Source organism: Amaranthus tricolor, chromosome 1, assembly GCF_026212465.1.
Source record: "Amaranthus tricolor cultivar Red isolate AtriRed21 chromosome 1, ASM2621246v1, whole genome shotgun sequence".
Taxonomy (NCBI): domain Eukaryota; kingdom Viridiplantae; phylum Streptophyta; class Magnoliopsida; order Caryophyllales; family Amaranthaceae; genus Amaranthus; species Amaranthus tricolor.
Genome location: NC_080047.1, coordinates 38,095,708 through 38,110,312, shown reverse-complemented (window position 1 = coordinate 38,110,312; position 14,605 = coordinate 38,095,708). Strand labels below are relative to the sequence as shown.

General features: G+C 30.9%; 1 protein-coding gene across 1 annotated transcript; it reads right to left on the bottom strand.

Moving 5' to 3' along the window:
* Window positions 1–5,824: 5,824 nt before the first annotated feature.
* Window positions 5,825–14,404, bottom strand: LOC130817087 (sugar transporter ERD6-like 16). The gene is made up of 16 exons (XM_057682891.1): window positions 14,016–14,404; window positions 13,456–13,518; window positions 12,285–12,374; window positions 10,606–10,665; window positions 9,788–9,853; window positions 9,455–9,520; window positions 8,809–8,884; window positions 8,659–8,723; window positions 8,473–8,565; window positions 8,090–8,170; window positions 7,511–7,705; window positions 7,050–7,109; window positions 6,889–6,942; window positions 6,671–6,730; window positions 6,459–6,573; window positions 5,825–6,380 (listed from the first exon to the last, which is right to left on the bottom strand). The coding sequence occupies exons 1-16, from the start codon at window positions 14,196–14,198 to the stop codon at window positions 6,247–6,249; spliced, it is 1,461 nt and encodes a 486-aa protein (XP_057538874.1). The 5' UTR covers window positions 14,199–14,404; the 3' UTR covers window positions 5,825–6,246.
* Between the last annotated feature and the right edge of the window lie 201 nt (window positions 14,405–14,605).

The window sequence follows — 14,605 nt, the reverse complement described above, 5'->3', positions numbered from 1 at the left end:
AAGTTATGTTTTAATGAAGGTGATTTGGTAACTAATTGATTCACCCAAGCTTAGTCTTGCTAGTATAGTAAATAATGAGACTCCCTTGACTGCTTCTATTGATAATTAGAATATTTATACAAGTAATTACACTAGGGTTTCCACCTTTACAAGATAATAGTTATGGAAACATAATATTTTCTAAATATAAAATATTCCCACAATATTTTCTTAATATATTTTCCTATTACACCCCCGCAGTTAAGCGGGAGATGGACGAACACTGAGGCTGAAACGAAAAGAAGTGAACAACGGGGTGGGGAGGCCCTTGGTAAAAATTTCTGCATACTGAAATGAAGAAGGAACATGTAAAGCTCGTATGAGTCCAAGAGCAACTTTCTCCCTAACAAAATGAATATCTAACTCAACGTGTTTCGTACGCTGGTGATTAATCGAATTATGTGACATATAAACAACACTAATGTTATCACAATAAACAATAGTGGCCTTAGGTAACGGACAATGAAGCTCTAACAACAAATTTCAGATCCAAGCTGTCTCAGCAACAACATTAGCTACCCCTTTGTATTCACCCTCTGCAGTGGAACAAGATATAGTAGCCTGACGTTTAGATGACGAAGAAATAAGATTGCCGACGTGTATCATGACACCCTCCCAAATCAGCATCTGAATATAAAACGAGGCCAGAAGCAAGAGAAGAGTTCAAATGAAGACCATAATGCAGAGTACCTTTGATGTAACGAAGAATTCGCTTCATAGCATGAAAATGTTGTTCTCAAGGGTCATGCATAAAAAGATAGATTTTTTGTACAGCATAAGGTATGTCGGGTTCGGTAATCGTAAGATATTGTAGAGCCCCAGCAAGACTCATGTAGGAAGTCGGATCAGCAATGGGTGAACCACTAGCAACACTTAGCTTGGACTTAGAATCGACAGGGGTTGTGGCAGACTTGCAAGAAGACATGTTAGCTCGAGCTAGAATTTCCTGAGCATATTTTTCTTGACATAAAAACATAGTATTCGAAGTACGAGTAACGACAATACCAAGAAAATAAGAAAGAGGTCCAAGATCCTTCATAGAAAATTCAGAGCTAAGAAAACCAGTCACCTTATGTCGTAAAGCGTCAGATGAACATGTAAGGATAATATCATCCACATACAAAAGCAAATACGCCATCTCAGACCCTCGGCGAAAAATAAATAAGGATGGATCACTCTTACTATTAATAAAACCCCGAGACAAAATGTAAGTAGCAAAGTGATGATACCAAGCCCGAGGAGCTTGTTTAAGACCATAAAGAGATCGACAAAGAAGACAAACATGTTTAACATTAGGATCAACAAAGCCAAAGGTTGATGCATATAGACCGTTTCTTGCAAATCCCCATGCAAAAAAGCATTCTTGACGTCAAGTTGGTGAATACCCCATTTTTTAGCAACTGCAAGATTTAAAACTGTGTGAATTGTAGTAGGCTTTACAACTGGACTAAATGTCTCACCACAATCAACACCAATTTCTTGGCCTTTGCCATTTGCCACAAGTCGAACCTTATACCGCTCAAATTGTCCATTTGACTTCTCCTTATGACAAAATACCCACATATTTCGAATCACATTGGCATTAAGAGGACGAGGTACTAAATCCCATGTATGAGTGGCAATCAAGGCATCATATTCGTCACACATCGCCTTATACCAATTAGGATCTTGAAGGGCAGAAAGATATGATTTTGGAATAGGAGAAATGGTTGAGGAAGAAGAAAGAAGAGCAAGGGTAGCATATTTTGGGTTTGATTTGATTATCCCACTCTTAGAACGAGTGTGCATAGATTTAGTACGCTGTTGGAATATTTGATTGGTAGCTAAATGTGGAGAGTGGGTTGCGGTATGGTCACCTAGAGTTAGCAAACTAGGTGAGGCAAGGATTTAAGAGTTGAAGGAGGAGGAGGTTGGGTGGATGACCTACTGCTCATTTTTTAAGTCAAAACAGAAGTTGAAAGTGGGACAGGAACAAGTACAGGAATTGATTCCTTGGACACTTGATTGGGTTGAATTAGTGGGGTGGGATTGTGGACAAGTAATGGTATGGGTTCAATATTAGAAGAGGGAAATTTATAATCCTGCCACTTTGGTTTCTATAATGAAGCCGTAGGGAAAAACCTGTTCATCAAAGATCGCATGTCGAGAAATAATAAATTTATTACTTTTAAGATCAAAACATCGGTATCCCCTATGTGAAGTCGGATAGCCTAGAAAAATAATAAACAACCAAAGACTTGACGATGAGAATAAGATGGACTTTTACGATAGAGTAGGTGCATAGGAGTGAGAAAATCAAGAACACAAGTGCGGCGAATGTTTAATAAATATGTAGCCATGTTAAGAGCTTCGACCCAAAATTTTTTAGGAAGAGATGCATGGAAGAGAAGAGAACGACAAACATTATTAATCGTTCTAATCATACCATGAGTTTGTGAAAACTTATAAAAGTCATCATGTTTGAATTCTCGGCCATTGTCACATTGCAAAGCTTTAATAAGTTGTCCAAATTGAATAGATTAGAAAGATCAGTGGGTTGATAATTAGAATCGACGAACTGCGCTGGAGCATTGTGTTGAGGTCCTAATATCCCTTGTTGTGGATAAGAAGTCAAATGGGCCTGTTGAGAAGTGGGTTGAAATGGATTAGGAAAAGGAGGGGCGTATTTATGTGAAAATTTAAAAAAGTTGAGCGAAAAAATAAAAAAAAATTAATCAAATAAGCGATTTTTTAAACTTTTCCCAAAAGTAAGCGTCCAAACCCCAAAGCTGTGCTTTGGAGCTGTTCGCAGTTAGTAACTGCGAACAGGTCAAAAAAGACAAAATAGCTGTTCGCAGTTACTAACTGCGAACAGAAAAAAAAAAAAAAAAAAAAATTTTTTTTTCTGTTCGCAGTTAGTAACTGCGAACAGCTATTTTGTCTTTTTGCTGTTCGCAGTCTAACTGCGAACAACTATTTTGTGTTTTTTGAACTGTTCGCAGTTACCAACTGCGAACAGTTAGTTTGTCTTTTATAGCTGTTCGCAGTTAGTAACTGCGAACAGCTCCAAAGCACAGCTTGGGAATTGGACGCTTACTTTTGAAAAAAGTTTAAAAAATCGCTTATTTGATTAATTTTTTTTATTTTTTCGCTCAACAATTTCAAAAATTCTATTTATGTGAAGACCAATTAGAACCATGAAATGGAGCTCATGTGTTCATAAAATCCGAAAACCAAGCAGGAGGGCCACGATTACTGTTGTATTGTTGCCCTTTACCACGACCTCCAGATCGGCCACCACCTCGCCGTCCCCTGTATGAATCACGCTCCTGGTAAATGTAACCATTATTGTGTCGACCACTATAATTGTTGTATGGGGGTTTTCTGGGTTTGTGAGTTAGATGAAGGTGTTGGATTGGATGAAGGAGTGGTTAACAAAACGGTATTTGTCGGAGTTTGTTGGGATTTGGTTTCACGATTGACGCGATCCAGTTCAAGCATAGAGCATGCCTTATCAAAAGAAGGTATTGGGTCAGCCAGTTGAATGAGAGAAGAAACAACCCGATAATCATCATTTTGAAGGCGTCCCACCAATTGGAGCACCAAGCGTTCGTCGGAGATAGGATGATCTAAAGCTGATAATTGTACCGCAATGGGTATCTAGACCTAACCATTTGGAGTCAAAGGGTGTTGAAAGAAGAGACTATGTCCCGAAAATGTCTTAGCCAAATTAAGCTAAACTTCGGGAATCATCAAACTAAGTCGATCGTGCTCTTTTGGTTCTGTACATGTTCTAAGTTTGTAATCTTAACTCTCTAGTTAGTCTAGGTGGCAGATCTAGGATTTATAATACGTGGAGTCAAAAAAGTCAAAATTAAAATCATCTTTAAAATCAATATTATGTAAATTAAACTTTTACAATGTAAAAAAGTTTAATATATTTTCAAATATATTAAATCTAACAGTCCAATTTAAACTAATAATAACAATCTAGCAAAAGTTTAAATTTTAATTAGAATACAACTATATATTTTTGTCTGATATTATAATTTTGTACTGAAATTAAAAAATAATTTTTTAAATGTTCCTTCATTTTTCAACTATTTGTCCCTTTTGAAATGACATACTTATCAATGGACTAATCAACCCTTAGTAATTCTTATTCTACATACTTCAAAATTATAAAAGTTGATATTTATAAAATAGAGATATTCTACATAGTAGGCACGGACTTTTACAAAAGGCTAGTGGTGGCAAATCTTTAAAAAAATTCCACAACATAGCTTTGTACTTTTGGAATTTAAGCTACTGTAACATTAATGCCCAAAAAACGTTAGATTATACGTTAAGTTGTGAAATTTCGTTTTTACCCTTGTCATTTTTCATTAATATACAATAACTTTCTTTCCTCAAAACTCTACAAAATAGCATTGTACTTTTGGAGTTTAAGTTGTTGTAACATTAATGCCTAAAAAATGTTAGATTATACGTTAAGTTGTGAAATTCCAAAAGTAAAATGCTTAAGTGAGTAATCCTTGCTTACATATCCTAAGTTTGATTCAAGTGAATGTTACTTACAAAAACAATTGTTTGTTAATTTGTTTTTCTATATGTTTAAATATCCGAATTCATAACTAGAAAATCCTTGGAATCGTTTTTAATCCCTTGAAAACTAATCCAAATAAAAATCCGTTACTTTTCCTAAATCCATAAAATAACCACACACATACAACTTTTTTACCACATTTCTTTCTAAACCAAATATATTTCTTTTCTTTCTAAGTATTCCATTTAAATTCCTCCCGTTTTTTATATAGTAGTCCCAATAATTTACACATCAAGTTAGAATTGATTATTTAAACAATAATGTGTAAAAAGAAATAACTTATCACATCGAAGTAGAATTTTCTTATATTTGAGACTTATTGTAGTTGTTGCTTTAATTTATCACATTGAATTAAGTAGAATTTTCTTATTAGAGTTTTCATAACTATTCAAGTGAATACAATATCATTATGATATTAAATTATTATGCTATATTTGGAAATGATAAATTTATTTTCAATATTTGATTTGGCTCAAATTAAGTATTTGGCAAATAAAAAAAAATTATATTTGTATGAGTCAATTCTAATACTATTATTTTAAAAGTAGTTAAAATTGAAATTTAATAATGATCTTTTAAATCTTAATATTCTCAAATATTTTATTTATAAATTTATGATTGAAATCTACGATTTCAGTTATTTAGAAAAGCGAAAAAGAATACAATAAATTTGAACTGAAACTCCACACACACGAGGAATAAAGGTTATTATCATATCAGACAATAAGACAATGATTTATTAACCAATTTGTAATTTGTATTGTGCATCTCTCATAGACCACCAAATACAAACAATTAAATTAGTCGGAGTAATATTTAAACTAAAAAAATAAAATTATCATATGATTGGATTAATCTTATGATAATTTCTTTCAATCAAAACTAACTTAAGAGTTAATTTTTTCTCAATTAATAAAATAATTGATATTACCATAATTCTGACATATGGTGCATAGATTTAATCAATAAAATTAATAACTATTTGAAATTTCAATTCGAATATTTTTCAAAATATTATTATATTTACTTATTTTAGAATATATCTTCTATTGACTTTAAAATAATTATGAAATTTATTGTGTACACTAAGTGTATATGTTAGAAAAATTGTTATTATATTAGCAATTAGAATTAGGATTTCAAAAGATAATCAAAGTTTCTAAATTATTCTATTACTTTAATCTTCTCATCTTACAAACATTCTCTAATCTATACTTTTCACCAACAATTGGTATCAAGAGATAACAGTTTTACGTATCAGTTGAGCATATATCTGTAAAATATAGTTTATGTGTCTTTTACAATTTAGACCTTCTATCAGAACATAAGTCCCATGTTTGTTTTTTGCATCTACCTTGTTCAAAAAAAATAATTTCTCAACATAAAATGAAAATGCTCTAACCAATGCCGACAAAATGTGTTATATGCTTCAATAATCAACTACAAATAATGTAGCCTAGTGTCTAACATTGTTGATACTAAATAGTACATAATTCTATATATAGCAAGTAAAAGCTTCAATACTGCATATAGATTGATCACCCCCAAATTTAGAAACTAGATCACCCTTTTGTTGATGAGCATGAACACACTCGTGCGTGCGCTGTAATGAATCAGAAATGCTAGTAAATTGCATCGGTTTTGGCGTTGATAGAATCTTGTATTTCCTCAAGGGTTTTCCCCTTTGTTTCAGGTACAAATTTCGCAACAAATAGGACTGTCAGTATACAAAATGCCGCGTAGATGTAGTAGGTGCCTGTGAACCAAATGTGCAAGATAGATCAGTAAAAGAACGATGGGCAATTCAGAAAAGCTAGTAATACGAAACGCTTACCAAAAGTACTCCATTTCATCATGAAGTTGTAAGTGTACGAAACTAGCCATGCTCCGGACCAATTAACTAAGACGACTAAACTTCCTGCTGCTCCCTTCACATTTAAGGGGAATATCTAGTCCATTGAAATGAACATGGCCAATTTGTTAGCAAATAGATGATCGAGCACCAAACGATGCATAACAAAAAAATGAGTTGGCTCAAGATTATACCTCGGACATTATAACCCAAGGAACACCACCAAAGCCTATGGAAAATGCCGATATATAGGTCTGTTATATGGTAAGATCTATTAGAAGCACAAAATTTGATCGAGTAAACATATGAACTCAGTACTCCTATATTCCAATAAATCAGTACGTTTCTCTAAAAAAGCTCTCATATGGGGGAAGAAAATGTAGCAATTTCATTTAAATGGACGATAGCTTACTAAGACACCTCCAACTGCCAATATCGGAACCCAGTCTAGAAGAACGCCATAGCTCTACAAGACATTTATGCCGAAGAATTAGATATCACAATATGAATTCTTAGATTATAACAAGAGCATGTAACAAACAAATAACCAAGTAGATGTATAATCGATTTTACCTTGAGTAAGAAGCCGGTAGCTACAAGGAAACAACCTACAAAGGTTCCCATGGCGGAAATCTTCCCCATGACACACAAAAAGGCGACGTTAGTATTGAAGTAAAAGAAACTTTTATACATTCATACTAGCGGCCCGTTCGGTTAGTGGTACTATATGGTGATAATGAGAATGATTTATAGTGTAAAATCTCATCAAAGTTTCATGTCATTCCCACGGTAATGAAACTATGATCATAAAAAAAAATTTTGTTTATAAATTTCTATTATCACTTAATTCCACTTCTTTCAATGATAATGCACTAGAATGAACTTTATGAAGAAAAATAAGATGATTGAAGTTGGACAAGCATGTCCATCATGGTAGAAAGAGATTTTTAAACCAAAATTAAACTAATTTTCATTCTCATTACTACCGTTTAATACCACCTACCAAATGGATTGTAGTAGTTTTGAAAATATACCATGACAAGAGGCTTTCTTCCCGATTTGTCCATAAGGACTGCTCCAACAAGGGTAATTGGGACTTGGACAATAGCATAGGCTATTGTTCCTAGTTTGCCTGAAGACAGCCCTGCCTCAACAAAGGTTTGGCTCACATAAAATCCTATTCCATTTATTCCAACACATTGTTGAAATACCATCAATCCTACTCCAATCTGCACCATTCAATACAAAACAAGTTATGAATTGTATATAGTGTTTGGCAGTGTCACATGATTTGCTAATCACCTGATGAATCGCAAATCGAAAAAAGCGAATTATGATCAATTTTTAGGATGTTTTTGAATCATTTTGAACGAATCGCGAATTTAAAAGACGAACTAACTAGCAAATTATGTTTCCCCAGTTTGACTTAATGGTGGGTCCGACCCTGAAAATATTTGGGTGTTCTATAAAACAAAAACATTATCTAATGTTTATGATACAAACATTTCGTGTAGCCCCTGATTTTATATTTGGATAATAACTTCGGCTCCTTTGACTTACAGCTCAAGAGCCGTCATTGACTCTTATTAAAGAAAACAAAGTTAAGTGCTTACAATAACAGATCGAATGTACTTGCTCTGGAATAAGTCGAGCACACCACCTTTCGGTTGGGTTTTGAGTATCACAAGGTAATCCTAGGGAAGAAACAAAAAGAAAGGTTTAGTTTCCTTAGATTACATGTATGTCAAATGAAACTATGATCATCCATAATCATGTAGTAAGCAAGGTAAATATGTAGGAAAGTGGATTATTATTATAATATTATATTTTATATTTTATATTATTGTGATTTAATTTGTAATATTTTGTTTTCTTATTTTAGTCCTTATCTCTTGTATAAATAAAGGTGTTCCTCTCATTGATAATTTAATACAAACCAAGTATTCAAAACTCAAATCAGTCTTATTTACGCATTATGATTTTCTACAAAACAAACCTCGATTTCAGCTGATTCGCGAGAAATATCAGCATTTTGGCCTCGGAGTACTCTTAAAGCGAGCTTAAACTGTTTTTGACGACCAACTTTGGCCTAAAATCGAACGACAAACAGGGTAAGAAATATGTAGGGATCTAGAAGATTTGTCTAAACAGATAGAAAACGCGATAAAGTAGAGATACTTACGAGCCATCGAGGGGACTCAGGTACGAAAAACAAGCCTGAAAGTAGTGCAATGCATGGCACTAGACCTTCATTTAGATCAAAACGAAGGAACAATTTAGTGGTGCATACTATGAAGCCTAAAACAGGAGATTATGGGAATAAGAAGTTTACCGGCCAATGCTAAAACACGCCAAGAAATAATTGATCCCATCAAAAATGTGATAGATGATCCTGTAACGATCATAAGCTGCAAAACGATTTAGAACAACACATTAGATAAACAAAAAAAGTTGATGGGAATATCCCGTGGAACGCTTGTTCGACGGTCAAAATGCTCAATTGATTAAAGAAAACAAGACAAATACAAAAGGTTTTAGGGAACATGTGCTTATTCGAACACATAGGGTGCTCGTTCGAGCTGAGAAGAGCTTGTTTGAGCACCCTAATGGCTTATTTAAGCATGGCTCACTTTCTAAAGGCAAAAACTTTTGGAAAATATTTAAGGTATACTTGAGCTTCTTTTCATGATGCTACGCGTTGGTATGTAGAGACAAGTATTTTCGTTTTTGTGATTTTTGAAAACATTAATTATTGATTGTTAGTTAGTATTGCTGAATGTGATTTAGCAAGTTAAGAGCCATAGAAAAAAAAAACATAAGAAATAAAAATCCAAATGTCACTTAAGTATCGGCGAAAAAATCAATCATCAAACAAAGTCCGGAAAAGAAAATGAAGAAAAAAAATTCCAAAAAAATGCTTTCCCCAAACGAAGCACACCCTAAATGAGTGACCAAAAGATTAAGCTAATAAGTGGTACCTGATTTAGAGTGGTAAGGCCTCCCCTTAGCTCTTTTGGTGCTATTTCAGCAATAAAAATAGGAACCTGTTTATTTCATGTGGGAATATTTAATTTTCACAAATCAAAAAAAAAGAAATGAAACTATCTATTCATTTTTAACAAATACTTTGTTTTTAATAGTTATATTTTACTCAAAATGCTTTCACATAAAATGATGAAATGTAGCTATTTAAAAAAAAAAAAAGTAGATAATAGATAGTATAATGAAAAAGAAGTGACCTAATTGTTAATTACCTATGAGAAATGAAATTATGGTTTGAGTTAATGGAGTAGTAGATTTTAGTTTTTTACCACATAGGAAAGAACTCCAATTCCATATCCACCGAATAGCCTTCCTATGTCCAATGTCATTGCTCCCTATTCATCAACATCAAAATAATATGAAGTATATATTATATAAAACTACTATTACATAAAAATTAACATTTGTTATCTACTAATAATACTCGTACCACCTAGCAAATTTGTCTTATTTGCTTTCGGCATAAATACTAAAGAATTAGTAAAATTGGTTAAAAATAAGTATTGGGGTATTTTGAAATAAAATATAGTAATCATCACCATCATACCCAGTGTATCTCGCTCATAGAAAATTATGGTCAGGGTTTGAGGAGGGAAGAAAGACGGCAGCTCATACCCATAAAGGAGAGTACGGTCAAAGAATCCCTCGGTTCGAGAAGGGTCTTCAAATAAAACATAGTAAATAGAGAGAAAAAAATTGTTAGGGCTAGAATGTGAATAAAACATGTGTCTTCTTCATACATAATCCTAAATATTTATGTGAAATGGAGACGGATTAGATATTTAGATTCGACCCGTAATAACTAGTTCATTATGTGGAACCAAAAGCTATATTAAAAAATAAATCCAACCAAAAGCTAAGTTGACACTTATAGTTAATATCTCATGATATGGCATTTATATACTGTCAAAACTCAAAGTTAACTTAAAATGCTAGTAAGACAAAAGTCCTAATATTAAAGATTTATAAAAAATGATTCTTATATTAAATAATACTTCCTCCATTTTATATACCATGAGGCTAATATGTAAGAAAAATAGAAAGCAAAATATTAACTTAAAAAAAAAGGAGAATTAAGATGACATACCGTGGCAAAATAGAGAGCAAGCCAGCCTGCCATGCAGAAACCAGCTGACATCCTCATTGCCTGTTTTGCAATAATTTCTAATTAATAATCATAATTTGTAAATCATTATAAAAAGACAAAAATAATAATAACAAAATAAACAAATTCAAGCCAAATTAAAATCATAAAATTTTTCCCTTATCAAATCCTACCACAAAATAATGATTTGTTAACTTCATAAATCACCGTTATTTATTAAGAATTCCTCACCTCTGCTTTGTATAAATGCAAAAATAAAAAGTTTAAATAATTAGGCCTCAAAATATAATTACTCCCTAGCTCCATCCCACCAAGGCTACCTTTGTATTTTTATTTTATTTTTAGGTAGTCTAATAAATATTTTTTTTTAATTTGTTTTTAGGGATTTTTTGGGGATGATTTTGTATTTTCTTTTACTTTTTAAGTGGTTCATTATTAATCTTGCTTATTAAAATGGAGGACACTTTTAAAATGGTTTCCAATAATTAATTTCTTAAAAACAGTGCATTTCAAAATGCAATGGAAGAATAGAGCCGAAAAGAGGGAGTATTAATTTATTTATACTTTTTTTTGAGATGAATTAATTAATTTATACTTAATAGGTATTATGAATTTTTAATCATTTTTTATAAAAATAAGTATAAAAATAAATGCTTAGAAACTTGTAAATAAATAAGAGGACTGCTTGACTAGTATAGTAGCAGGGTCGTCTCTGACATTTCAAAGTCCCTGAGCAAAATATAAAAAATGGGCCCCTAAAATCTAAATTACGTTCTATTACATTTTGGTGATTGCAATTTGTTTATCAATACTTTAATTAGTATAATTATTTTTTATCAATATATTAAAATATTTCTAAATTTTATAATTACATGGAACCAACAACTATCAATCATAAATTCAAATAGTCATCCTTTTGAGTTTAAAGTTTAAATCACTATTATCATTTATCATTATGTTAATTGAATTAATAATAAAAGTAAAACATTAAAATTTATCATGAGAGATTATATTGCTCACCTACAATAATGTATACTAGTATATCCTAATCATTCAATATAAGCTGATAATATAAATTTATTAACCAATTTATATAATTATCTTTTGAAAAATAGATTGAATGTGAATACATTAAATTTTAATGATCTCCCTATCCATTTAATTTTGCTACACAATACACAAAAAGCTCATATTTTAATTTTAACCATATAGCAAAATATGAGGCCCTTTATAAATTGGGGCCCTGAGCGATAGCTCATGCTGCTCTCCCTAATAGCCGACCCTGTATAGTAGTGAAGTAAATGTAGAGAAATGATCATGACATGTATCTTGATAAAAATCTTTTAATAGTAGTATTTTTTAATTATAAAAGCAAATCATATTTATTGTTTTAGTTTATCTCTTTAATTTTTAAATATTTCTATTATATTTTTAATAACATATATTTGTCATATTTTTTATTTTTACCATTATATTTTTTTAATTTTCTCTTATTTTTATCATGACTATATAATTTAGTAATATTTATTTATTTCTTATGTATCAAATATTATTGTTGCAATCTCTTTAATACTTATATTAAAAAAAAAATTTAAGTTAATAATTTGAATCATAATTGGCAATATTGAAAACAATGAATTTTAAAGATAGGAGTGACATACCCATTTTCTACCAATAAAATCAGCAATTGGACCACTACTGATGGCACCAAGCATTGCACCTATTGTTAATGTTGACCCAAATGTTGAGTACTGCATGCCCCCATTACAAAACACTATATTAATTAACTTTACACATTATTGATAAAATTTATTAAATGAGCCTCACCAATTTAAACAAAAAGGAGAATAATATATAATTGGTCAGCTGCTCATATAATAGGTTATTTCTTCAATTAATTACTTTAAGATTATAACTAATTGTTTTAAGGTTATAAGTAATCACTCTAAGAATATAAAAGTAATTATATTAAAATTATAAGTGATCACTTTAACATTATTAGTGATTATTTTAAGACAAAAAATATATATTGGGCCAACCCAATAGAGATGGTCTCACCGTGAGACCGTCTCATTAAAAAATTAGTGATAATTCATATATAATTCCTAAATTTTTTGTGAAAGATTATCTTTAATTGGGCTAGCCTATATAGAAAAATATAGGGTAAGTTACTCGGTAGACATAAAGGATATTTTAAGTATACATTTAAGATATTGTAAGTACCGCATGCTTACTCGGTAGGCATTAAGGATCTTGTAAGTAGGCATTTAAAATATTGTAAATAAACATTAAGGATATAGTAAGTATGCATTAAAGATGATGTAATTAGGTATTAAAGATACAGTAAATAAGCATTAAACATAAATGGGCCTAAGAGACCGAGACCGTCTGATACAAATTTAAAGGAGCTAGGTCCACTAATAAGAAAATTAATTATAATAGGAGTTACTCCTTAAGTTTATAACGCGTTTATACTCTTCTTTTTCTCCGATGTTGCAGGAAAAATTCATATATGGATAACAAATAGACACTAAAAATAGTTAATCAATTAACTATTTTGTTATACTTTTGTGGTATCAATAATTACTACATTTCTATTTTTTAGCTATCAAATCCACAAGTTTAATCTTCATATTTTTTATTTTATGTGATAAAAAATTTAAGAAGATAATATTATGAAAATATGCATTAAAACGAATCAAATAAAAATACATATAACTATATTTTACATTATATATAGATAAATATATTTATCAGTTAATTAACAGTAGTAAATGCGGTCTACGGTTAAGTAACTATTAAAAATGTTAGAAAGTATTTCAATTTACAAACCTGAGCAAGAGATAGATTAAGATCTCCCCTAATAGCTGATTGTGTAGGTGCTGAATATCCAACCTGCATAATCAATCATCCGCATTTGTATACTCCTCTTATTTTTTGTTACCTATACTATTTTTAATATGTCTGATCATAGGTAGTCTAAATAAATAACGATGATTTATAATATTGACAAATTATTTTTATGTGAAAAAATTTGGTAGTATGTAGGGTGGGGCTTTTAGCATTTTAATTTATTTTTTTTGTTTAGTTTACTTTATTAGTATTTGTTTTGTAAAATATCTTATAGAACTCCACCACAACTCAACATTATGTATAATAATTCTTGCATTGAAACGAATTAAATAAGATCTCACGTGACGTGACTATATTTTAATTTATAGATTATAAATAAAATACAAATTAAGAATGATAAGTAAATAATAATCAAAAATTAAATAAGAATACTAGTTAGAGGGAGTATATTTTTGATAAATTTGAGAAGATAATTATCATTCCGCTACAAAATTATAATTATTTTAACCCTATTAAACATATTTGGGAGATATACTTACACAGGTTCCGAAGATGAAAGAACCACAAACAGCGACGCAAGTACTAAAAAGCACCATAGTAATTGACCCGTCTTCATCATCATATTCTTCATTCCTCCATTCTTCTTTCATCAATGCTGATTCCGAATCACTAAGATAATTACTTTCCAACCTTTCGCTATCCTTCCATTCTTTAATCCCCATTTTTTCTCTTATTAATTAAAATTATAATAATCAACTAACCTTTTTCTTTTAATAAAGAATTAGGATCAAAAAAAACAAAAAAAAAAAAAAAAAAAAAACTACTCCTATGTGTATAGTAAGAAAAAGGAAAATTAAAAAATAAGATAAAAAAAAAAAGAAGTGAAAAGGAAGGGAAAAGAAAAGGGGTGATAAGCGACGATTAGCGTGAACGTACTTATAATGATGCATAAGAAGAGTTTAGAAAACGGGGTGGTTTGGTAATACTCTTGTTTTAGATTTTTTTGATTTTTCAAAAGTTTTATGATATAGTTCCTCTCGTTTCTTAATAAATTTTCCAAAAAAAAATGTTTTCAACGAAGAAAAATAGAATCTTTTAGATAGAGGATATATTATTTATTGAATAATAA